The sequence below is a fragment of the Haemaphysalis longicornis genome, unplaced genomic scaffold, assembly GCF_048455015.1.
Source record: "Haemaphysalis longicornis isolate Haplotype H1 unplaced genomic scaffold, Haemaphysalis longicornis Haplotype H1 scaffold_9, whole genome shotgun sequence".
Classification (NCBI taxonomy): Eukaryota; Metazoa; Arthropoda; class Arachnida; order Ixodida; family Ixodidae; genus Haemaphysalis; species Haemaphysalis longicornis.
In genome coordinates, this window is record NW_027526460.1 from 169,356,014 (window position 1) to 169,382,526 (window position 26,513).

The 26,513-nt window shown below is 49.1% G+C and overlaps 1 protein-coding gene across 8 annotated transcripts in view; it reads right to left on the bottom strand.

Moving 5' to 3' along the window:
- The window catches only part of Hdac11 (Histone deacetylase 11), a 98,336-nt gene that overhangs the window by 65,397 nt on the left and 6,426 nt on the right, over positions 1 to 26,513 (bottom strand). For 3 of the 8 annotated variants that reach the window (XR_013319038.1, XM_077683249.1, XM_077683244.1), the window contains exons 3-8: positions 21,534 to 21,634; positions 20,231 to 20,347; positions 16,043 to 16,261; positions 7,111 to 7,207; positions 5,760 to 5,829; positions 5,317 to 5,425 (exon numbers count right to left, since the gene is read on the bottom strand). Coding sequence is in view for 7 of the 8 variants with exons in the window: in XM_077683249.1 (XP_077539375.1) it covers positions 5,317 to 5,425; positions 5,760 to 5,829; positions 7,111 to 7,207; positions 16,043 to 16,261; positions 20,231 to 20,347; positions 21,534 to 21,634 (713 nt within the window). In the remaining variant the exon portion in view is untranslated. Of the gene's footprint in view, positions 1 to 3,413; positions 4,120 to 5,316; positions 5,426 to 5,759; positions 5,830 to 7,110; positions 7,208 to 16,042; positions 16,262 to 20,230; positions 20,348 to 21,533; positions 21,635 to 26,513 lie in introns of those variants that run through there. The other 5 variants (XM_077683250.1, XM_077683246.1, XM_077683248.1 and 2 more) reach the window with 5 other exon arrangements.

The following is a 26,513-nucleotide window of genomic DNA, read 5'->3' on the forward strand; positions in this document are numbered from 1 at the left end:
ACATCAGTACTTCGAAAACTAATCAGCCCCCTTTTGGTACACGGTTGTCCAGGAACGATGGCTCGCATTTTTCAAAATACCAACATTTAAACCTGGCGTGATCTTTGGGAGCTTTCCAGGATACCTTTGTGATGATTGCCAGAGTTCCAGCGAGCCGCAAGGCGACGTGCATGCTGTCTGACTGGACGGGTAACACTCAGTTACACATTCCTTATTTCTTTGATTTTTCTGAGGGCTATGAGGCCTGGCTAATTCTAAGCATACGGCTGGGTGGAGAAAAACGTTCTCGGGCGAGCTGATTCGCGTTGTGATTTAGAAATGGGCTACAAGAAAACGAGACGACAAGACAGATAACAGGGCAGGCGCATACCCACAACTGCGTAATCCCAGCAAAATATCCAGCCGAAATATTTTCCCACATAGCCTAAAAATATAGATAAAAATATCCTCACATAGAGACATAACAGTCGCATAGTGGCATGAGCACAGCGAAAAACGGTATTCATTTTTTGAGAAAAAAAAATGTGAAGACTTCATTGAATACAGGCTTCTAGGCATGTGTAAAGTACGCCTCTGTGAATTTATGGGTGGTGCACAGCTCCGTTGCCCAGGGGCTTCATGCGTGCTGTCATGCATGGCCGCAACCAATGCAACCCCCTGCGCCTGAAACCATCCTGTCAGAAAGTGCACACACCGTCCTGGTATGCCTAACTGCATCCGTGGGGTGTTCTGCGAGCGCACGCTGCGTGACGCAATGGAGAGTCGCTGCTCAGACCAAACTCGGGAAGATTCGCGGGCGAAGCCATAGGCCTCGTGGCTTCCTCCATGCAACTGGGGCCGCCACCAGAAACCAACGACTGCGGACTGGTTCCCCTCCCCACTCCTCTACATGTTGCGAACTTACTTCGAATTTGCCGCTATTCGTGCGGCAAAAGAATCGATTGCCACAGCTACAAAAAATGTTCGTTCTGCCGCACGGGTGGTGCTGCAGCAGCAAATTCGCAGACAAATTCGCTTTCTGTATAAATGTACACTTTATTGCCAGGGGTACTTTTGTTGCCCTGATCAAAACATATTTTCACTTTTTTATGACAACTGTACATTTTGGCATTCTTATTGTGAGTAATTTTGGTGCAATTATCTGCAGTACAAGCTACTACTATGCAATTTATTGGCATAAAAGGCAGCTGTTAGCATTTGTCCCTAACTGTCGCATGTGCGCAAAAATGGAGGAAAAAAAGATTCTTGGATGACAGAGCAACAATAAAATAAAACGTCCACCCACAAGTTGTTTGTTTCATACTTTTCATGTTCATAATGTCCCGTCTGTGCTTTCTTAGTTTTAAGGGGAGACGTGGGTCTTGAAAGGAACTTTTTTATTAATCGGTCTGTGATAATGAAAATCACGGTGCATATGTGTTTTGTCTTCCTCATTTCAAATATGTAATTAGTTTTCAAGTGGTAGAATTATGTTTTGAGTTATAAAGAAAACACTGGAGCCTAATTAAGTAATTTCTTACGGGTCTTTAAGGAACTTCTTATTCAATTTTTTTTAAATAAATGGTATGGATGTGTAGCTTAAGACCTGCCATGCATGCTGAAGCTATTTATATTACTGTAAAGATAGTTGATTGGATAGAATTAATCTAATTATGCCAAGTACAGTTTTCTGAAAACTTAACGACCTCTAATTATTACTCATAACATTTATTTGAGGCAAGATGAGCCAATTAAAATAGTTTCAGCATGCAGTTCATTTTATCCCGAATTCAACGGTATAACACTTGTAGAAATCCTTTGAAAAAAACTACCTCAAAACCCCTGTAAGGCTAGGCACATATGCAAAAAAAGGGAAGCTGAGAAAATCGCAGTTGAAGTTTTACTAGAAGTGACAGTTTTATCTATTGAGCATATGAAAAAAAGAAAGGTTCTAGAATGTAGCTCGCGTTTCGCTCAACACGAGCATACCAAGTTTGCTGAAATCAGTTGGTGGGAAAATTATGAAATCCTCTGTCTACAGATGGCACCTGGCAGAAAAACTGAACAACAGCAAAGCCAGAACGTTGCTTCAATTTTTATGCTGTTGGCATCGCGCCGTCTCTCTTTGGCGACTAGGGCTGAGGTGCCGAGCGTGCACCACAGTTGTAAACGCTATTTTGTTATGTTACTGCTTCATTTGTAGCAATCAAATCGGATTTGCATCGCGTGAAGTAAGTTGCAGCGAAGGGGCTGGTAACGGAATGCCCGCCACTGTTCTGTAACGTGCATGCGCTTGGCTAGGTGGGATAACCACGTTTTCGGTTTAATCTACTCGTATATCACGTCACCAACGCACATTGTGCACAGTGCGAACATTTATAATTCTAAAATCGCTCATCTATACGGTAACCTGCCGACGAGGAAGCGCGCGCCGGAGTGCGGGCCGAACCACCGCAGCATCGTTGATAACAGAATGAACACACTTCCCTTGCGACGTCGGCATGCGGCATTCTCCACTTTATCATTTCTTTTCTTTCTATTTGCTGCTGATCGAAAGATAGACGCACCTTAGTGCCCCCGCAGGCGTAATCATATCGCTACGCTATCGTCTCGGCAGCCCGCGCGGGCGCTAAGCCTACCTCCGTCTCGGCGCCGTTCTCGCGATAAGTCGTCGTCACAGGAGCAGAAAATCGTATTTCAGGCGCTTTCAATAACGCCTGTTCTTCCTTTCGGTTATTGATAGACATCTTTACTTTATTTTTACGCCATGCGGGGCTTTTGCCGGTCCTCGCATAGACGAATACATGAGCCGTTGCCCTGTGATGAGTGCCGAGCAGACGACCCACGGCGCCCAGCCAATGAGGTTGCGCCCTGCGGTCACGTGCAGTCAGTAACCAATTAGGCGGCGCGATCCGTCTCTTTTCTACCCCGGTTTTACTCGCAACCAACGGACGAAACGGAGTGGTTCTGGCGGGGAATTGAAAACGAAAAGACGCGCTTTCGAATGAGACCAAGATGGACGCCGTGGCGCATGTAGAACCCGAGGGGCGAGTCGTCGAAAAAATGCTATTTTCGCGTCGAATCTTGGCCGATTTTAGCGGGCGTCGGTGCTATAAATTGATATTATGGCTCAAATACGTACTCCTGGGTCTGGACATTTTGCTAACCGGTAGAAAAATAGCTCTACTTTCCGAAAATGGCGATTTCTAAAAATCGATTTTTTGGCCAAATTTCGGGATTCCAAGACCCGCGTCTCCCCTTAAATGAATTAGTTCTTTACTTCCATGTTTTTTACTTCCATGTTTGTTAAGCATATATTTGTTTATATTTGGTCTACATTACCATATTTCTTTATTTATTCTTATGTAGACAAACAGAAAATTTCAATCAGTGAAAGCAATTCTGCCACAATTCTCAGAACATCCGGATAAATATTCTTATGGAATATTTTATTTTACTTGGTCTCCCCAGTTCACAGCAAGGTATTTTCAGTTAGTAGTTATAAATTTCAGTTACTAGTTTCAGTCAACACTGATATCATCAGTAATCTCCGCCCCTCCCTGAACAAAGTTTCTGGCTATGCCCCTGCCTTGGCATAACATTTAGCTTGGTTGGTTTTGCATTCACAAAAAAACACACGCTAACTTTTTACAATGTCATATATAGTAAGTGTAGCCCATACACGTCTACGTACGCGCCTCGTCGCCTGTCTTTCCCGTTTTCATGCAGTACCTTTGTTCTTAAAGAAGTACTGACATGAAATTTCAAAGTTCAGATAGCTATGTAAAAAGCTTCCTGTGAACATGCAGATCCCCCCTGTTAAGTTTAAATTGCAACCGTTGAGTAGAACATGTTTTAGATCAATTTCAATCCTTGCACGCATGAGAAAGTTCATTCGCGCCACCGAGCAAGCCCACCATCCCAAACAGCCGGCATCCGTGACGTGTTGAGGCAGCCGCGGTGCTGCTGGCGCGCGCTGTTCCGCCTTGCGCACAACGCCACAGTTTTTGAGACTGACGCCCCGTGCGACTACGGCTGGGCGGGCTGTTCTGGCTCAGACCGGCATTGGTTGTGGTGTGACGAGAGCAGCGACGTCAAATGCACCTTCCCGTCATGGCGGCTGCCTCGCTGTTCACTTCACTGAAAGTGAAATGGGCACGGATAAATGGAGCTGTAAGTAATTATTTATGATGCGTTGGACAATCTAATGTCCCGTTCTATGATCAGTGGGCTTGAAGGCAGCTATAACCGTGAAAAAACAACAAAAATCTCGTGTCAGTACTCCTTTAAAACGACTGCACTCATCGGTAACAGAACTGCAAAGGGCCTTAACAAGGTCGAAACATTTACTAACACATTTTACGCACGAAGCCATGACCACAGCGACGATTTTTTGCAGAACTGAAGGAGTGTGCTATCCCTCGACGGGCGCTGCTTATTACGTTCATCAATGGAATCCAGAAAGGAGCAGTCAATGTATTTGCTTTCATTGTGGCCAGTGCTCGTCCTGCGTTGTGCGCAACGTGAACGAGTGGCCGGTGTGAAGCCCCCCCAGGAGCAGTTCCTCACTCAGCCGGGGGGGCCGGCCCATACGGGCAGCAGCAGTGGCGGGCGAGGCTACCCGTGGACTGCCAGCGGGCGAGGCTGAGTGGGGCATGCCCGGGGAAAAGGAGGAAGGTTTCTGGGTGCGGAGGAGCAACAGCGGTGGCGGAGAATCTCTCACCCACGTTGGCCGACGAGACGACACCTCGATTAACCAGTCCTGGAAAGTCTGCGGGCAGTCTGAGGACTGCGCTGGGACTGGAGGCTCCGTGGGAACGCGTGAGAAAACAACGAGCACATTCCAGGCAGACTGCGGACGGTCCGCAACTGATTATCGAGGAGGCCCGATGTAGCAATGTGACGCACCTTGCGGGATGATGGCTACACTCACGGGAGGAGGAACAAGGGATCCAGGGGAAAAAGGATCCCCACAAAACGCGCATCTGGTAATGAATGCAGTGGGAAAGCGCACCTGCTAGGTCCACAATGCTACACACTCACTAAGCACAGCACAACAAACACTGTGCAGTGACAATACCTTCTAACCAAGGAGGCAGTGACATGACGAAGCTTGGCAGCACTGTGTTTTCAAGTGGACTGCGCATCAGGAGACGCACCACGCAAGCCAACTGGCCACAGCACCCTCCTGCTCTTTCCACTGCCAGGTAACAACGGGAGCGAGAGGCTGACAAGCTGCACGTAACCAGGTCAGCAGTGACCGCACTCGCGTCATGGGGGCAAAACCCAGGAAGGTGGCCGAGTTGAGAAGGTGCACTGAAAGGGAAGGGCTCAGACCTTTTCAGAGATGTTGAGGTATCCCAGCGAGTCCCCACTCAGGACGTCTGTGCCCGCGTTGTAGACGACCAGGTCGGTGGGGAACTCTCCCAGGGCCAGCTGCAGGTGCCTGCACCACACACGGCACGCAGGTGGCAGGAGGTGCAAAGCACAGCTGCAGACTTTCAGCAGTGCCCCATGCGTGCCACTGCCACGCCAGCCCACTCCACTGCAACCACGCTCAGATAAGCCACTCCTTGGGGCCAAGCAAAGAACTGCACTGCACTAGCAGGAATGGGGTCCCAAGCGCACGTCCAGATACGAAAGATAAGCCTCCCAATTATAGGCTCCCGTGACATCCCCGCATTCCACGTGCTCAGCCTCTCTGACCTCACGAAAAGGACTGGGCAGCAATGCGGCCGTGCACGGGACAAAGGAGGAAAGCGAGGGAGCGTGCCACTCACTCGTCGACCAGTTTGAGGTAGGCCTCGTCCGAAGTGCCTGGCCGCAGCTCCACCTTGCGCCGGATGGCCCCTGCACACCGAGGGGAGGCAGGGCCCCAGCTGTCGTTCAGGGGGACCACCCAGACGGCCAGTCGGGCCAGATTACTCGACGGGCAGTCAGGCGGCACGAGAAAGGCCCCCACCGAGTGCCTCCCATCTCCGTGGAATTGGGCCCCCAGTGGTTCTCTTTTCGCACGCCAATAACGGGGCCGCCATTAGGCTGCCCCAGCCAACTGTCTGGACAAGAAAGTACTGCTATGGCCCCCACCCCGAGTCCTCAGCATTTTGAGGAAATTATGCCAAACGCTCACCCTTTTTTACCACAATTATTTCTTCCCTTCTTCTGTCAGACCATTGGAAAGATGCTTTGCACATTACTTGTATGGCGGACTGGCCGCTGTATTAATGAGAGCCTCTGGGAACAGGCTTGTATAGCATCAAAAATGGTCCCGACGGTTTCTTCATCTTTGCATCGCAGCACGTGTGGCTGCAAACCACTCTTTCAAAGAAGCCCCACAATACGAAAAAATAAAAGTTGCCTAGCACACAAAATCATCGAGGTGCAGTGCATATTGTAGACTGGGGCCTGAATGCTTCAGCACCCCATACCTTAGGCTGTAAGAGTTAACATTCCCGAGGCTATTCAGTGTTTGCACTTGGAAAGTGCATGGTCATTGGACTGTTTCTTTTGTGAGTTATTTTCGCCGTTCGGGAGTACATCTCTGCCCACTCTCTGAAATAAACTTTGCTAGAAGTTGGTGCTCGTTTTTGTCTCTTTTCTTGCCCTGTGATACATGTACAAGTATGCAAATGTTGGCCTCTTGCACAAATTGCTAAACTTCTTTCATTACTCAGTCTCTCCTTATTACTGCTGCAGCACGCCACCACAGTGCTGCGAATCATGCCTTCTGTTTTCTTTACTTGTGTGTTTTGTTGCTAGTGTCTGGCCGCACCTGGCTGTCTTACTTGTGCTCAAAGAAACTGCGTGTTTTGTATGCCGTGCAGGGTGTCTGATTTGATAGCGAGGGTGTTGTTGTCACCAGACAATGTTGTCAATGTTGTCAATGCTCTTCTTTGATTGCCAGTGTCCTCGATCTAATTTGATGCCTCCAAAAAGAATTGTGCAGAAAGATAAATGCTCGCAGCGCCAACATTGGAGCATTCCATTCACTGACATTCGTGCGTGCTGCTTTGTTGAGCACTTTTTTTGGCACTTGCACCCATTTCTTGTTTGCTGAGGAGCACCAATTTCCCCCAGTGACGCTTGTGCAGCGGAAGGAGAGCCCTGCATCGGTCCTGGCTGTCCACGTACCCTTGGCATGTTCGTCTCCGGGGTAGATGGCCCTATTGTAGACGTCCATGATGTAGACGTCCTGGTCGCCGTGGAAGTCGCGTGCGTACCCGTTCCCCTGCATGTTGCGGGACCACCGGGGATAAGCTCGCTCTACTATTCTCTGGGAAAACCAAGCGGGAATTGAGGGACACGGCCACGAAACTGACTACTGTGCCGATGCAACGCTTATATTCGTGCAGAGCTGCCACCACCCACACTTCCCAAAACTACGCAATCTTGTCCACCTAATGCTGAACACCCTGCCGTCCATGTCGCTCAGGCAGTCAGAGGCTGAACCTCCAGATACAAAGTGCTTCCACGGGTGCCTCCTCCGAGCACCCATTACGGCCCACCATGAAAGTGGCAGCAATTTCAGGCACCCAGTATTCACTTCTGCAGCTGGACCCGACACAGTCCACAGATGGCTGGGTAAACTGGCACCACCTGTTGGTGCTACGTGGACAAGCGTCCACGCGAGAGGCCACAACCACGGCCCGAACAAAGGGTGGACCCCCGCTGGCCTCGCACCACCAACTGGGCCAACTGGGCAGTAGCGCTGCAAGGCTGAATAAATTTCCTCGTTTGAAACTGGCGGCGAGCGCGACCACGCGCGGTGCTGCGAAGCGCGCCTCCGTGACGTCGGCTTAGGGGTTCTCGCACTTGTCGTCTGCTTCCCTCAGGCTCGCTCTCCCCGATGTTTATTTGCACTCGGTTGACGTCTGATGCTTGACCGCGGCAGATTTTGAGTGCCCGTAACTTTTCATCATAACATGCAATAGACTTAAGATCGCATGCACTAGCTCAAGGCGTGAGTTACAGTATAGTTTTGTATACCGCTACGGAAGAAACATTGCCGGAGTCGCCCCATTCTATTGTGAAGCCAGTCCTGTGCGGAGCGCGAAGAGTCGGTGCCAGGGGTCAGCTTCTGCATTAAAGGATCCTCCCAACAAAGGGAACAGCCAGCTGCTAGTAACCGACAACAGCTCAACTACTCGTACAAAACACAATCCAGGCCTTCGAGGCTGTCCGCTTTGGCAGGAGGCATTACGATTCCCGGTAATCTTATGCAAGGTAAAAGAGTTGTTGCAACCTTGCCAAATGCTCGAAAGTATTGTACCACATCGCTTTACGTTGTCATGGCAAGAAGGTATGCCGACATGCACTATGGGCCGCAAGAAATGTAGGTTGGGTTCGAAATAACCTACTGCGTGTGTAGGCGCGTGCTGGTTTTATGCCAGGCTTCTAACCAGTACGGAGCCTTATCAAGCAAAACGAGTCGCGTGTACGGTAAAGATACAGTAACACTATGCTGAGACCTGGAGGCATATTTCGATACATTTCCCACAGCCATATCTTCACAACATTCAGATATGCGTTACAGCGAAAACTGCAGACAAGCGGAGGAGGAGGAGAAAACTTTATTTAACAGTTAAACCGAGCTGGTTAGTGGGCGGGGTCCTCAGTCCACGACAAGAAAGTAAGAGTAGAATGCCATCCCGAGTAGGCCAGGATTTGTTCTTCAGGCCCGAAACGCTTGGAAAACAATATGGCTGCTTGTACATATTTATCGGTTTCGATTCTCATTGTACTGAAAACCGGCACGCGTACTATTTATTGTGATCGTTAGCGAGTATATCGAGCCTTCAACACCGTAATCATGTCCTAACTGTGTGGGTTCAGGATCAGTTCGTTATGATAACTATGGTTACGATAGAAATTCGGAGCACAAAGGCCGCCTTCGAGTACTCTACATAAGCTTGTCTGGGGCGCGATCGCGGTTGCATAGCACAAACATTCTCACTGTATTTGCATGTGAATAAACAACGCACGCTCCAGATATGCACGTAGCCCTAACGAAAGCCAATTTGTAAAGGAGGAAATGGATGCCATACAGCCTGAGGAAAATATCCACACGATCTTTGTGAACCTCCCAAACATCCGCAAACCTACTAACAAGACGTTTGTGACGGTGCAGAAATATTAATGCATTAGGCACAGAAAAAAAAAACATTCATCTATTACAAGTCGACGAAAACAAAAGAAATGGAAGACAGCTGCTTTATTTCCTGCTGTGTGATGCATGTGTAGGGGCCCGTTGCTTGGTACGTAGCATTAGACTGTTGGGTCTTTGTAAGAGCATCTCTAAAATACTGTAGGGAAACCCACGCATTTTGAATACTTATCGAGGAGCTCTGAGCGCTGAACCTCACGAATAAGCTAGAAAGGATGAGTTACACACGACCTCCTGATGCTCTTACCAAAGTTGTTCACCCTCTCCTCATGTGTTATAAACTTGAGGAGGACACAGCTTGAAATTACTCAGAGGTGCCAGAAGCTAGCAAAAATCCCTGAATTACTAGACATATGCTTTTTAATTAGGGGTGTGCGAATATCATTTTTTTAATTTCGAAGCGAATTCGAATAATAAAAACAACGTTCGAATCGAATCGAATATTTTTCTAATACGAATACTTATTGTTTTTGGTAAAATTAAAGTTTTCACCATCTAGAGACACAAAAACTGCAACTTTATTGCACAAGAAATCATACAAAGTAAAATTAGAAATTACACAATACCATTGCACTCAACAGGTTAAGGTCTGCACTCACTTAAATGTTAACGTGAAGAAAGGTTAACTGCTCGACATGTTCGGGGAGCAGTGACAACCTCCTGCTCGTCACGACTCCACCAGATACCGAAAGCAGCCGCTCACTTGAGACACTAGTGGCTGGCATGCCCGGGCCCGTGCACATTGCCGCGCGCTGATACAGTAAAATCTCGATGATACTAATCTTGCGGGACCGCGAAAAATATTCGTATCATCCGAAATTTGTATGAACCAACACATCCCAAAAAATTGAGCGCTGAAAAAAAGTTTTTGTTTATTTCTTCTCTTACTTTTGCGTGAAGAAATTCGTGATTTTTTCTGCTTTTTTTAACCCCCATGTCGCAAAGCAGTCCTTTCTGGAGCACGTAAAGATTCGCGCTCGTCTCCTCACTCGCTGTAACCAAGCTCGCTACACGCCGCAACAGTCAAGCGTGAACCGCATGGTGCGTTTTTGCACGCGATTCGCTCGACTCGGCTCTGCGAGCGCTGTATTTTCACGCCCGCATCGACGATTTCGCGCCCGCGGTAGCGCCTATACGTATACCTCGGTCAGAAAATGACGCACGACGCACGCGGCAGAATGGAGGAGCCTGACTACTTGCGATGAGATCGAGACAGCCGGCTTGGCTCCACCGGAGATGGTTAGGCTGGTTAGGCCAAATAATCTAGTAACGTTGGGTTAGGCTTAGCACCCCAGCAAATATTTTACGGGCGTTCTAGCGGCGCGGATGATGTTTTATAGTACCATTTTCGCATGCATTATCAGCTCCTTTACCGCACAAGCAACTTCGTGTCTTCCTTGAGCCGCATTTTAAAGAGCGGTTAGAAACGGTTGCTCGAGTGCCCGCGCCACTTCGCGGCTTAAGCCGACGCCATGTTGACGCCGCTGGCCGCGCCGCGCGCAGCGTGAGGGTGGTTTCCCGGCTGTGTCAGCGCGCGTTGGGCGTGCGCAGAGCGTTTTCGCAAGCAGAAAAAAACAACACCGATACAGTCTGCGAAAGCACGTACCGTTCGCCGTGTATATGCTTCGCCACTTTGCTGCTGAGACACGCTCTGAATTTATTTATTTTTTAGTTTTGGGTGGTCCGAATATTTCGAAGCATAAAAGTGTCATTCGAATCGAGTCGAATACCAAAAAATTCGAATCAAATATTCGAAGTTTCGAATATTCGCACACCCCTAGCTTTTTAATGCATTGAAGCATCAAAGAGGGCGTTTTCTAGCACTAGGCACTGCTGCCCCTCACGAGCGAAGTGTAGCAGACAACAGCGGCGCGAGTCCCTAAGCCGACATCAGAGCCAGGGGGCGGCACTAAAACACCTCACCGCCAATAGCACATGCTTCGAGGGACCTGATTTATGAGAAGCGGTGGTGAGTTTATGTGTGGTTGCAAGATGTATACTAAGAGCTGAAAGGGCATCCTTGCTATTCTTTGGCCATAATGTGGTATACTGCTCTACCCCACTGCATCTCAGGAAATAGCCTTAACCTTATTCATCTCGAAAAACAAACTGCGCGCAAATTAACGGGGACAAGAATACATGAAGACGGCACAAGCGCAGACGCGCAACTACTTTATTATTGCACAATTCAAAGCTTTAAATGCCCAAGTGCCCAATCGCCACGCCCCCAATGCGTCACAGTTCTCGGTGCACTCAGCCGACAATACAAAAAAAACCGTAACAACAAAACCACAAAACGAACTTTGAGGCGCACAAATGGCGAAAAATCAGCAAAGATAACCGCATCGTACATGGATTAAGACCCCCCTCGCACTACCAACACGCATGCCCAGAAGAGGCACCGAAATATACAGCGCTCAATGTGCATCTAAATGTGCGACTTCTCGATTAAGCAGGGCGATAGAGGGATGACTGATGCAATCGGAACCAGCTTTCATGATGTGGCTGTCTTCTACAATTTCTCGCGTTTGCTGGTTCTTATGTCGGAAAAGGATGGCTGTGCGCTCAAACACAGGGACACAATCAGGTCCGCATGCATGGCAGTGAGAAGATAAGTGGCTCAGGTCACGTTTTTCCTTTGAATAGTTATGTGCTTTAAGCCTGACATGTAAACACCGTCCCGCTTGGCCAATGTATACTTTGTCACAGGCAAGTGGTATCGAATAAACGACCCCCGTAGCACACGGTACGGACTTCTTTTGGTGATTAACGCCACATGTCCCCTGACGGTTTTTTGCCTTTTTATGAACTCTTGCGCAGATCTTCCCCAACTTATTAGGAGCCGAAAACACTACGCTCACGTCATACCGTCCTGCCACTTTTTTTAGTCCGTGAGACATCTTATGAACATAGGGCACCACGGCGAAGTTTTTGGGTTTTTGTTTTGGTATTTCGGCTTGCTTGTCAAATGTTACCCACTTTAGTAGCTTTTCACTGGCCCTGGAAATTATATGATCAGGGTACACAGATTTTCTTCGCTTCTCCATGTAAACACTTCTCCATGTAAACAGATTTTCTTCGCTTCTCCATGTACACAGATTTTCTTCGCTTCTCCAAGTGGCTACGAAGCTGGTGGCCACTGAATGCTCGCAGGATTTGGATAGGGCAGATTTCAGGCAGGAAAGGGCAATGCCCTGCTTCACCACCTTTGAATGTGCCGACTCATACCTTAAAAGGGCTTTAACAGACCTCGGAGAATACTTGTAGCACACGTGCCCTTCTCTGAAAGTCAGCCGTAAATCCAAAAACTGGGGCACTCAATCTCTGGGCAATTCAAAGGTAAATTGTGGCCACCAGCGTCGTAGAGCAGGTGGAGAAGCTAAAAAAATCTGTGTACCCTGATCATATAATTTCCAGGGCCAGTGAAAAGCTACTAAAGTGGGTAAAATTTGACAAGCAAGCCGAAATACCAAAACAAAAACCCAAAAACTTCGCCGTGGTGCGCCCTATGTTCATAAGATGTCTCACGGACTAAAAAAGTGGCAGGATGGTATGACGTGAGCGTAGTGTTTTCGGCTCCTAATAAGTTGCGGAAGATCTGTGCAAGAGTTCATAAAAAGGCAAAAAACCGTCAGGGGACATGTGGCGTTAATCACCAAAAGAAGTTCGTACCGTGTGCTACGGGGGTCGTTTATTCGATACCACTTGCCTGTGACAAAGTATACATTGGCCAAACGGGACGGTGTTTACATGTCAGGCTTAAAGAACATAACTATTCAAAGGAAAAACGTGACCTGATCCACTTATCTTCTCATTGCCGCACATGCGGACCTGATTGTGTCCCTGTGTTTGAGCGCACAGCCATCCTTTTCCGACATAAGAACCAGCAAACGCGAGAAATTGTAGAAGACAGCCACATCATGAAAGCTGGTTCCGATTGCATCAGTCATCCCTCTATCGCCCTGCTTAATCGAGAAGTCGCACATTTAGATGCACATTGAGCGCTGTATATTTCGGTGCCTCTTCTGGGCATGCGTGTTGGTAGTGCGAGGGGGGTCTTAATCCATGTACGATGCGGTTATCTTTGCTGATTTTTCGCCATTTGTGCGCCTCAAAGTTCGTTTTGTGGTTTTGTTGTTACGGTTTTTTTTGTATTGTCGGCTGAGTGCACCGAGAACTGTGACGCATTGGGGGCGTGGCGATTGGGCACTTGGGCATTTAAAGCTTTGAATTGTGCAATAATAAACTAGTTGCGAGTGTGCGCTTGTGCCGTCTTCCTGTGTCCTCGTCCCCGTTAATTTGCGCGCAGTTTGTTTTTCGAGACGCATCATTACCAACTCGCCCAACTCTCAACCCTTTTACTTAACCTTATTAGCGCTCTTCCCAGACCCCAAGCCAATGCACAACGAACTGATCGATCCATACCTGCTTCCAGACAGGTTACAAGCAGTGCAATTTCCTACAGGAATTCACCAGAGGGTGACGTGGTGGTAACGTGCAAATAAGCCGTACTTTGCCCAGCATGACAGCGTGGAGATGTCGGGATCAGGCTTAGAAGGAAAAAAAAAAAAGCCTGTGGCTATAAAAAACCATAACTTTGGCAAAGGAGTGCTTAAAGGGACCCTGCAGCGCTTGCACCGACTATTCGGAATGCATGCATTTAGGGGCAAAGTCTATTGTCCCAGCTATCTTCTCCTGCAAGGATTATAAAAACCCCTTCACTATCACCGGGGCCATGCGCAATTTAAAAACACACATAATCATTCCCTGTGATCTTAACCTTCGAGTACGTGACGCAGGCTGCGCGCCCTCTCACAGAGGGAGGGTGGCTCGCGCCAATCCCTTTGGCGGCTTCCGATATATCACAGGCCGAGGAGTTTTCTCTTTTTCTCGGCAAGGTGCAGTAGTTTATTTCCGGTGTGGTGTGCAACAAAGTATGCATTGGTGCTGCTGCAAGTGCCCACTCAGGCTTTTAGGGCGTTTCTGGAGCAATAAATGCTTGTTGTCGAATGGTATGGTTGAAAGAATTCCTCATTTCAACTGAGTGAGCACTCGAAACAGCAACAACAACAAAAGACTACATATCGACAGCCACCTTTGAGAGGTGAAGAAGACGACAAAGTTCTTGCCCGAGACGCCGAGCGCACCGTCAGGCTAATTAGGCGTGTAGCATAGAGCTCACTATTGGTGTAAAGAAAGACCCCACTTGCCGCATGAGAAGAACCCCGACGACGACTACAAGGAACTGCTCCGCAAGCTGCAAGTGAACGTGCTCAAGGGCGTGCAAGTGTCTGCGCAGGAGGCCGCCTGGTTCTTGCTGCGGCAGGGAACTAAACATCCCTCTCGCGAGGGGCACGATCAAATGCAGAGCATTTCCGGGGGCGCACGACGTTAAGTAGTTTGCGTTACATTAATGTTGTTGCACGTTGCACTTGTTGCTGTTGGTTGTTGTATTGTAATTAAATGAGGAGACGTAATTACGTGGTCACGTGACATCATTTATTAGCAGGTGGGTATGATTATTGTGGCGCAGTGGGAAGAGCACCATGTACCTCGTGTTCCGCCCACAGGTAGTGAATGCGTTGTATCAGCAGCTTCTTGACATAGTTTGAATGAGTCAAGGATATAAGGCGCATTCGTAGCCTCCCATTCTGTGTCGGCTTTGTGGCGCAGTGGGTAGAGCACCATGTACCTTGCGTTCCGCCCGCAGGGTCATGGGATTGAAACCAGGCGCCGGTAAGTATTATTTTTTTATATATAGTGTAGGGGGAGGGGTGCGGACTACTACGGACAACTAGAACAGGTGACATCGTGAGTTAAAGAAATGCTCTGCATTTAAAAACGACGCCAAAGCTGTGGGCCTCTTCGATGGCCAGTTCCGGATCGTCCACGGACTGCCCGAGGTTGACGGACTGCCCGGCGCTCGATATTCCCATGTACATATTCCTATGAGACTTCTGGTCTGGAGGCAGTCCTTAGACCGCCCATGGACTGGTCAATCGAGGAGGCCCTGTATGTGCAGGGGCAGGCACAGAACTGACAACAGCATGGTCGGCACCGGACAGTAGGACAGCCTCCGCTGTAGTGACATAATCAAAGCGGTGCATAATGAGAGAAACTGAAGACAGTGCGGTCGGATCTCCTGCTTGTTTCACAGAGATTTGCCAGCTTGCCACTTTAGGTGCACGTGTAATGTTTGGCTCGGCTATTCCTGCCAGTGTAATCTAAAGTCATGCAGGTTTATTTGCGCTGCTCAAAGCGTGCTGCAGGGTCCCCTTAAAATGGTCAGTGCAGAAGCACAGGCAGATTTTTTAAACATGGCATGCATAGTGCACAGTGGAAGAAGAAACTGCTGCGCTTGTGTCAATAACTCTTCATGTGCTGTCTCGCCTCTTGTCTTGGAAAATACACAGCTTCTGCCATGTTCGCTGAGCTAGTCAGTAGGCCCCCCACTGATTTCCTATGCCAGAGCATGGGCTCAGTCCACCTTTGACCTGTTCTGCATGACCAGGTACAAGCCTAAAAACAGCAGTGCATGCATTACCCTACAAGTATAAGCAAATAATCTTCGCATGCCGAAACTGCTCAGGGAATGGCACTTTGCTAGTTCAATAAGCAATAAGGAGCTGTAGTAACGTTGAAAAATGGACGACTTGGTAAATGCTCGTCTTCGCAACGCAGAACAGAAAGAACAAAGGGACAAGGAAGCACAGTCCCATGTTTTCCTCCCCCCTCTGTCCTGTCTGTCTTGCACTGCAAAGAGAATTATGAGCCACGAGTAGCCACGTTGTAGCCAAGAGTAACAATGCAAGCCATCCCAGCCGGTTGCGGCACCAACTTCCGCTTACAAGGAGTTGTCTGCAGGTAGGAAACCCACACCCCAGCTGCCCCAGTGCGCACCTGGTGCGCGTCCAGGTCCACCACCATGACGCGATGGATGCGGCCCTCGCGCTGCAGCTTGCGCACAGCCAGCGTGATGTCGGCGTAGCAGCAGAAGCCACCGCCCCGCCGCGCACTGGCGTGGTGGAACCCGCCGCCCAGGTGCACCGCCCAGCCGTGCTCCAGGGCCAGCCGGGCAGCCTGCAAGGGCCGTGGGCTGGGCCTGCCATAGCTGGCTGTCTGCACACCGCACACTGCCCTGCATCACACTGTGAACTCCGACATGGCACGCTGGAGACCCACTGTCTCAGCCCCCCATTTTGTGGTGGCTGCATAAAACTAGGCTCGGTTTCCGTGGCAGATGGCTAGTGTAAGCTTTACCACACCCCACCTCATACCCCAACGCACGCTTGATGGGGGGAAAGTGGCCCCCATCTTTATTACTCTCCCCAGTATGCAGGCAATGACGCAAGCATTCGCAGCAGCGCTCAACAACACATCTTTCTCATTTTTCATCAGGGATGGTCCGTGGCTAGTCCAAGGGTTCCCCAAGCTGCCGGAATATACTATAGTGAAAAGCGAATGCTGCATACATTGTGTCCTGAATGTGAACATTGTCGACAAAACCCTGTGTGGTTGGATTAAACTTGAGCAAGAGGCAAATACACCAACCAAGGGTGTTCATTAAAAGCCGTCTCAACGTTTACGACTGCTACTGCACAACTCTGAGCCATTCCTGCAGATAAGTCTACAACACATCGGCAGGAATGGCTCAGCACCTGGTTTCAATGGGCTACCCGAAATTCGGGCCCACTATGGACGTTAAACCTTCACCACTTCGAGCCCTGTGCAACTTTCTTCACCAGGTTCTCCCCCTCTTGTTGGCAAAACATCCACCCACGTCAAGAACACCAGCCACTTGGTCGAACGTGCTTTTGAAGTAGCGGACGACCCAGATGACAGACTTGTCTCTTTTGACGTCGTATCGCTTTTCGCCAGCATTCCTGTTTCCCTGGCCGTCGCAACCACCACAATTGGCCTTGAGAATGACGACAGCCTGAGCTCCAGGACCTGCCTCAGCGTCAGCCAAATAGCGCAACTTTTCCAGTCCTGCCTGCAGAGCACACGTTTCAACCAAGCGAGTGGAACTGCCCTTAATGGGGCTGCTGTTTCCGCAACCGCCACGAGTCTGGCAATGGAGAAATTGAAAGGACCTATTTGGAAAATTTCTCAGAAAAGCCCAAGGTCTCTTCACTACATGGACAACTGTTTTTGTATAATCAAAGAAACAACAGCAGACAACTTCCTGCAGCAGCTACATTCGATCAAACCAGACATCCATCCACCATGCAAAAAGAAACATGCAGCACCCTACTGTTCCCCGACACTTTGATAAAAAGACAGCCAGATCGACTCGATTTCACAGTGTACAGGAGCCTATGCCAGCTCTCTTGCGTGGAGCAAGAACTGCTTGCTCAACAGAAGACGACCCGAACGAGGAAGAAAAAGCCCCAATTGTGGATCTGAAGAAAAATGTCCACAGGAGCAACTTCGTACGGCATGTCTCCTCCAATTGGGCGGCAACCATGAAAGTTCCGCTCTGTCGACGCCACCGGCCAGCAACCCTTGTGCTGCCTCCTCTTCCTGCCCCGTCCCACTCCCCGCTGAACGACCCACCCGCATTTCCCTCACCTGTGTCAGAGGGACGAGGCAAGCACCATCCTGCATTCTTGGGAAGGAAGGCATTCTTAGCGGCCACAAGCCGGTGCAGTCTGATGCCCCGACCAAAAGAGCGAATGCGAAAGGAAAAAAATAAATAAAATAAAAATTCCCGGGCCATCTCCACTAATGTGAAACCTGGGGAAGGGCGAAGCAAGCAGTGTATAAGCGTATTCTTGGCGCCTTGGCGTTTTTGCCCATGGAGACGAAACCGTTGGGGGGTAGAAGTATTGAGCTTCACTACAAATGCCTCTTGTCTGTGAAGCACGAAGCGTTCTAGCACGAAGCATTGGGAAACGAGTGTACCGGGGTGTTCTTTTAGCACGCATTACATTCTAGCGCGAGGCATTGGAAAAGAGCGCCCCGGTGTTTGAGCAACGTGACTACATGAGACGACAAGAGACGCCGACAGCCGGAGCCCCTAAGGGGCTTTGCCCTTAAAAGCTAAGCTACAAAATTGCTCGAGCACAATGCCCCGTGACCCGGAATTTCGCGGAACATTCAGCGCAGCTAGTGCACTGGCCGGCCGCACACTGGCAGAAAGCTCACCAGGGATTGACTTCGACAGCAGGCAGGAGACTGGCACCGAAACCAGTTACTCCCAAAGAATACCCCTCGAGTCCTGGCACATGCAAAGGACTCGGGGAGGCCCAAAATAGGTCCCCAGGAGCCCATGGCCTTGGACGCACAAGGCCAAGACCGGAGTAAAAAAAAAAAAAAACTGCTTGCGGTCGAGCACAGCCACCCCTGATGAAGGAGCCAAGGAGGCTCCGAAACATTGTGGCCGCTTTTAATACAAGCCCTTCATTGGTGCATTTGCCCCTTCCCGGATTGCCTCTTGGCAAGTCAGCAAGTCTTGGCAATTGAAGAGTGCAAGTGTTGAAGCTGCCGAGACAGCTTCCCGACTGGCAAGTGAGAACGTCCTTAGTTGAACAAGTCCTGTTCAACAAGGAATGATCCCAACCACCTGCTCCCTTGGTTGTGCTCTGCAATATGATCCGGCCAGAAGCCAAAGACGGCGTTCCACTCCGTTTGGCTCAGCTCGGTCTCATTCAGAAGGCCTTCTGTTTTCTCTGAAAGTAATCTGCTAAAAGTAACTTAGCCGTGAGGAATATTTCAGGAGACCATTTGTTTTCCCTAAAAGGGATTTGCAAGCTTTGTTTACGTAAATCTGTTTCCCTATCAGAAGTGGCCTCCTCACAGTGCATGAGTGAGCCCTCAGGGATGGCCCGTGTTGACGCAGCATATCCAGTGCATCCAGTAGTTGAAAAGCTTAAAAGGCAAATCCAATGGACACAGGGGCCTGATGAAAAGAAGGAAAAAGGAAAAGGTTGAGGTAATGCTGTATATACATAAGGTGTCGCACAACTTAAAGAAAATCACTTTGCAGCACGGTGTTCGTGTCAGGTTTTCGGGACGCAAACAAAGTAACTTGCTGTGTGCAGATCCTTTGCTAGAGGTCATTGCCCCCCTTCAACCCCCTTCAACCTAGAAGTTTGGATAGGATCCGGCCAGCTTGGCTGAGCACATTCAGGTGAGCCAGAATCCTGTCTCTGTCACTTGCCCTCGATTGGTAGTCATGCCAGATTTCGGCAACTAACATTTCTGTTTCCGCTTTTCAATGGATTGACAAAACTAATATCTTAATACCGTTAAATATGGGAAGCTCTAGAATGAAATGTAGCCAATATTGAACCAAATGCCGCTTCCACAAAGACACTTTCAGGCATTCACTTCTCTCCCAAGCAATCAGAGATTGGTGCCCGATAACGTAGTCACAAGCAGAAACCTCGATGCTTTTGTGTGCAGTGTCAAACCTGGACCATGAGAGAACAAATTGCCACTGTCAGTTACCTATTGGAGCTTCCAGCCAGTTCATTCGTGTGTGTTCCCCAATATTGCTTGCCTCTTTATGCCTCATGATAAATTTCGGTTCGCGATATGCGATATCATGTAATCTTGAATTGGGCATTGTGACAAATTTCCTACACTGATTAAGGCGGACTTCTGGGCAAGTTGGTATTCCATTGTAAGACCGTTCGAAGCGGAAAACATCAACGAGGGACGACGAGAGGGCGCACGACGGTCTTCCTACACTGCGTCGCTTTAGGGGCGACGCCCTTTAGGGGCTGGGGCTGTTGGCATCTCTTGCTGTTGTCGTCGTCGTAATCGCCGTCTCACGTAGTCACGGTACTAATTCATCGGGAAACTCCTCTCGCTAGAACGTAACGCGTACTGCAAAAACACTGGGACACTCGTTCAAGCCTCGTGCTGGAGCGCTTCATGCTTCAAAGACGCGAGACTTTTGCAGCAAAGCTGAATACCTCTGCCCCACAAGGGTTTCATCTTCGCTGGCACAAATGCCACGGCACCAAGAATACATTTCGCCCCTGCCCAGGTTCCGCGTTAGTGGAGACGGCCTGGGATTTCCCCCAGCCGATGGCCCAGCCGATGAGGCCTGCAGGAGCCGAATGGGGCGCGCGTGCTGACCAGGATGGTGCCGGCCGTCTGGTAGCGGAAGGGGCGCAGCACCCGCCTCTGGACCACGAAGTTTGGCAGCAGGGCCATGAAGGGCACCTCGGTCACCGTGGCCACGTACGCGCTCCACTGCACACGCACAGCAGGGGACCAGGGCATGCACACCGCCTCTGAGCACATGCAGTGGCCGGGGGTGGGCACAAACCAATGCACAACTGGCATCTGCAGCTCATCCACTGAACAAGTAGCAGCAAGGGCTGCGGGGCAGGGAAGTGGGGAATGGGGCCGAGGGAGGAGGCTGGCCCTCCCTCTTGCACCCTCCCACCGCTTGGGACCACCCCCAAGCTTGCACGCGAGCCCTCAGGGTGTTCTGCTTACAGGCAGCAGTTGAAATGCTACCGCAGGAGCAGCCTCTACAGGCCTACTTCCCCTGGCGGTGCCCGACCAACCCCCATAGGCCCTTGCCACCAGGAAGTAAGCCTTACACGGCCACTGCTGCACAATGCTAGAGGCAGATTATTTAGAGGGGTACGAAGCCGAGATAGATAAGAAGCCATGCAAGCCAAGAACTGTACCGTAACAAAACAGAGAGAGACAGGGAGAGGGGACAACCACTTAAGGAAAACGAGCGCTACACACCAGGAGAGAAAAAACAAAGAACGACAAGACAGATTTCTCGTCATTTTTCGTTTTTTCTCTCCTGGTCTGTAGCGCTCGTTTTCCTTTATTAAGCAGTGAACCAACTAGCCCAGCAGCATATTTTACTGAAGTACCCGAGGCCCCTAAAATTATACATCTCTTCGAGTTGGCCTGCACTTTCTTCAGGAGTTCAGAACGAGTTCAGCCATTTCAGCACAGGCGCCGCCACTGCAGAACCGGTCCTGCACTTTTGTCGTCTGTTAACAAAACGGCTGACATTCAAAAGGAGACTGCAAGCATGCCACTCAACCTTGAAGAGGCCGGGCTGTCCAGTAGGCCTGTTCAGATGTGTAACCTTGACTGCGTAGCATAGTCGGCTGGGGCCACATGTGGTGAAAGAAATTTCCGACGCCCAATCCTGCCACCTCTCCCCACTTGTGAAGTGCCTGCGAGTGCACGTCCTCCGTACAGAGCCCACCTGCAGCAGAAGTGTGCCACACGAAGTGGCGAGCAGCCATGCCCAGGGAAGGGCCCACCCCAGCAGCCATGCGAAGCCGGCCCCCTCCTCCCAGCTCCCCATCCAGGAGGGCAGTTACCACTGGCTTTGCACCACCTGCCCAGGTGCTTTTCAGGCGGACAGGGCGAGGAGGGATGGGTGAAGAGGAGGAAGAATCACCTTGAGCCTGTTGATGTACGAGGGCGAGTGCACCAGCAGGAGCTCCTGGGTGGTGGCCTCGTGTGGCTCGTGGTAGTTGCTGTCCGTCAGCAGGCCCGCCCCTGCGGTCCACAGGGGGACTACTGTTGCCAGTGGCTGCCACTTCTGCACTGGCAGCTGTACCAGTGCCGTGCATCGACATTTTCACCCGCTACGGTGCTCTTTCTTGGGCTACTTGAAAGGGGCCTGTCTGCTCCTCCAATTGGCCGGCCGGCCAAAGTGAAACACACGCCTAAGTCTGGTGCCAATGTTCATACTTGCCAACATCGTTGAACAAGACCAAAACTTTATGAGGCAGAAAATCAATCCGGAAGTGATCCTTTATAAAAAATTCATGGATGCCTGATTTTCGCAAAGCGAATGAGATACTACATCCGCTGCAGAAAAAAAATTCACTCCGTCGCCTCCTGTTGCCCGTGCCACTATAGCTTCTGCATGCACTTTAAGAAATCAAACGGCAACAATAACGAAACGTTCCACTAGATAGGTCCCACGTTACGCTTGGAACGCACGTTGAGTAGGGTTCTAGAAACGTTGAAGTAGGGCACCTCGATTCACGTGCGTCTCCACTGTACGGCAGCGCGGGCATCGAGGCACCCGGCCTGAAGCACTGGAACGCAGTAAATTTAAATTGGCTTGAGCAAGCCTTTAGTGTGTTTACCTTGGGAGGAGCATGACGGGAGAGGAACAGCATGAGAGGTGAGCGGGAACGCGAAGGGAGGCATTATCGTTTTTCGTCGACATTTGCAAAAGACAGGGGCAGATACGTGGCCAATTTTTTAGAGCACAGCTCTTAACCGCCCGGTCCTGTGTTTTCGCATCGCAGTCAGCCTCGATGCAATCGAATGAACACCTCTTTGGACACTGAAGGTTGAGCGAGCAGGAAAGCAGAGGAAGTAAGTGCAGCGAAAGTGTGAGGGCTAGGGCAGTATGCCGAGACATGCTTGGTGACAGCAATATGCTGCGAGATAGCGACAGGGTACCGTGTGCCGCCGTGTGTTCGCTGATGCAGGGGCACCAGAACAGGAGGGGTGGGGCAGAGCTCCCCCAAGTACTTTTATGTGTGGGCTTGGCCCCCTTAGTTCTGCCCCAGTGACACTTTTTGCGCAACTTATGTACGTTACTAGAAATTTGGCGGCTTCCGCGATGTGACAGTAGCGAATTTTGCATTGATAACTAGGGGTGTGCTAATATTTGAAAATTTCGAATATTACTCGAATATTAAATTTGTTATATTCGTATTCGCTTCGAAAACTATATATTCGAAACATTTCGAATATTCGAAAGGGTTCGAATAATCGGCTATTATTGAATATTTGGATTGATTAGTTTAAGGGGGAGGAGGAAGGGGGGGGGCGGACGCGGCTTTCAACTTCGGAAAAATGAAGTTTTTTTTAAAAGCCAAATATTTGGCTTCTATAATGTTTTCTATCCTGCACGCTTGCAAAGTTTTTCCACTGAAAACCGTCGTAAAGTGGCATAAACGATACTTTTACCAGCCGTGGTGACAAATCGTCGGCGCTAAAGAGCAAAAAACAGTAATTTTCGCAGCGCTGTATCTCCGCAGCGGTGCCACCAGGCGCGGCAATTTCGATACCATTGGATCGGCCGAGCGATCTTCTTTCCGGTCCTGGCCGTCTCTTTTATGTGCATGTATTAAAGTGCATGTGTTGAAGTTGGAGTGAGTTATGCAGCATATATGATACCAAGCTTCAAAGTAGCTCATTTGTATCCTTGGGGTAATTAAACGTCTGGCGATAAACACCTGCACGTAAGCTGCTTCTCCAGGCAGGGTTATAAAGCATAAAATAGTCATAACTCAGTTTTCAATTTAAGTAAAAAAAGAGTGCTTCACTTGTTGCCATGGTCAGAACACTGCAGAAGGAAGTTGTCCAGTGCGATACAAGCAGCCAGCTGTAGGCAAACGATTCGTCCCCCCTCCCATTACTTGCGTTTCCTTGTGTATTTTATTTTAGTGTAAACGTTCTCGACGACCGACCTCATGAAAATAATAATCGAAAAAGACAAACTCATAACAGAATTGCTCGTTGAGAGAAACAAAACCACAGCTGCTGTGTCGACCATTCAAGAAAGTTAACACAGCTAACCTACTTTGCATTGAAAGCCATCTCATCACCGTTCGGTCCACAAACTGGGCTATATACTCTTTACAGAGGAGCTTGAGATGATCTTTTATGGAAATAAAAAGGCTGCAAAAGGCCCTCCAATTTCAAGACAAGGCATTACAGAAGCCCCGTGTTAAAAAAGACACTAAAGGCTACAGCCCTAGTGACCCTTGATGAATGAAGTCTATGTTGCAACTTCGGAAGCCGTTTTCTCAAAACAGTTTTTTTTTTGCCCCCTATGCCTCTTGTTCCAGTGATTTCTTCGTGACCACTAGGTCTATTTTTGATTCCATTCATGGCGTTACATTCCCTGATGACCAGTTCAGGTCGTGACACTCTTTGTTTTTAAGGTTTACTTTTTGTGAATTTTTTTAATTCAAATAGTCGTCCATGGTCTATAAGCCTGTTGTACATTCACCTCTAAAAAAATTTGTGTTGTAACAAAAAATACCGCATTTATTCGATTATAAGGCAAGGGTGCAGTTTGGAGAGTCGAAAAAAAAAAAGGTATATTTCTGAGCTTCGAATATAAGGCGGAGTTCGAATAAAACCTCGTTATATTCGAATAAATACGGTATCTAAGACTCTTTGGGAATGCAAAGGACTTTGAACACGTTTTCTATCATGTGTTATTGGTCCCTCAAGCTGGGTACAAGGTGAACAGAAAGAAAATTCTATAAATAAAAAGAAGTTTTCAAAATATTACTTTGAAATTTTTACGGTGTTATCAGAGAAGCATTTCCAGCTGCTGTGCTAATTTTTATTAAAATCCAAAAGAAATAAAAAAGTTGATTTCAAAAGCCTCGTCCCCCCTAATTATTCAATATTCGAAGCTAGATATATATTCGTATTCGATTCGTATTCAAAAAATTTGATATTCGCACACCCCTATCAATGATAACACTAACAAAACACAGAAGCAGCTACGGATTGCCGAATTGACAAGCTGACACTGGTTTGCCTGGTGGCAATTAGTGCTGTGGTTGAAAAACGCTGGAGCCTCTCCATGGGCCTGCAGTTTCTTAATTAAGCGGGATTACTATAGGTGTTGTAGCAACTCAGCATTGCGACACGGTAGATAAATTCTGATCGGGGTCGTGTTTCCCACGGGACAAAGCAGCAGAGGAAGTGTGCAGCTCTGAGCCAGCAAAGGAGGTTGACTCGCCACGGTATGGCAGCTGAAGCTGCGATGCGTCAAGGTAAAAACCCCATCGGCGAATGGCTTTAGGCAAGCGCACCCGTCGACGTGTAGGGTTTGGCGGCAACGTATGCATGGGCAGAGAGGGGCCTTAGTGAAGGTAGCAGACAGCAGAGGATGCCGTGCAGCAGCAGTTATAAATTATGGTTGTTGCACTGTGTCACCCCTTTCTCCCCTCTGTTGCGTCGAGTATGTTGTGGGTGTGCAGTCCTGACGTTCGCGTAAGGTGCAGTGAAAGTGGATCACAGCTCTCCCAAGTGGACAAGGAACGGGAGGGGTGAACGTAAAATGCGTATGGTTTAGGTCAACGCATTCAGCGGCATGTGCAATGTGGCAGCAAGAAGGGCCAGGGCTTTCCAAAAATGGAGCGCAGAGCAAGGGATGGCCCGTTCAACACCACCTGTGAGGTTGCTCTGCGCCACCCCTTCTTCACCCATGTCCCACACTGTGTCGAACCGGCAAGAGCGTTGGGTGCGTGCTTGTTGTGAGCACGCAGTCTTGCTGTGTGCCCAAGGCGTGTCCCCCTTCTGAGGGCGGTGCTGCGGAGAGGGGAGCTAGCACTTTTCCGAATGGACACTGCTTCACACAGCTGGAACCATGGAGCGAAGGGTAGACAAGACGGCCGTGCTGCGGCTCGCCGAGTGTGTTCTCAACCAGGCTCTCACCCTCATTGGCAGGCACGTAATAGATGAGCAAGTTCAGCTTGTACGAAGCTATAGGCACGAAGCGACCGGTCCTGCCACAGGACTGGCAGACAGCACTTGCTACGGTGTGAACCGTTCTCTACAACTACATATTATTAGTTCGGTAGCTGTGTTTGGTCTTGCTCTTTTGGAAATAAAAAATTCATCACTCACACATGTTAAACTACAAACTTGGCGCAGTTTGTGAACAAAAGTAGTCAGAAACAAGAAGCAGTGCGTAACAAAAACAGTTTTTCATGTGGTTAACAGAACAAAAAGTCGAGTTTTTTCTCTCAAGCAAAACTTGGATTTTAACAGCTTAAAAATTTTGAAATACAAAATAAAAAAGAAAAACGAAATTGTCGCTTCAACACCCCCCTCCTCCAAAAATATATACTATATATAGTTCCGGCCTCACTGCGCTGACGCGCTCACGACACGATCACTTCCCGAGACGCCGCAGCTATGTGCTGTCACTGAGAAGACTGCAGTTCGCACTGCGCTCAAATTTTGCCTTGGAGAGTACCGTAACTGTCAGACAATTTTTTCCTATTTCTTGGATAGGGGCGTGCCCCAGGGGTCTATCCTCTGACCAATGTTGTTCAATTTGGCCATGACGAGAGTAGCGCGATCGCTAGAGAAGGACACGGTGGCTAGGTTTGCAATCTATGCCGACGATACAACTACTTAGACCGAAGTGCAGGACTTGGACTACTTCGAATCCATGATCACAGCCTTACGGACACTTTGCCCTCAGTAGGGGTCACCTTAGTGCCAGACAAAACAGAATTTCTTGTTGATTGTAGGGGCAAGAGGCTACCTCCACAGTCCCAACAGGTAGTACTATTCCCTGTAAAACCGTAGGTTAGGATCAGGTTTCTCGGTTTTCCGCTAGCCAGCAGCAAGCAATGAATAAATCAACTGAAGTCAAGCT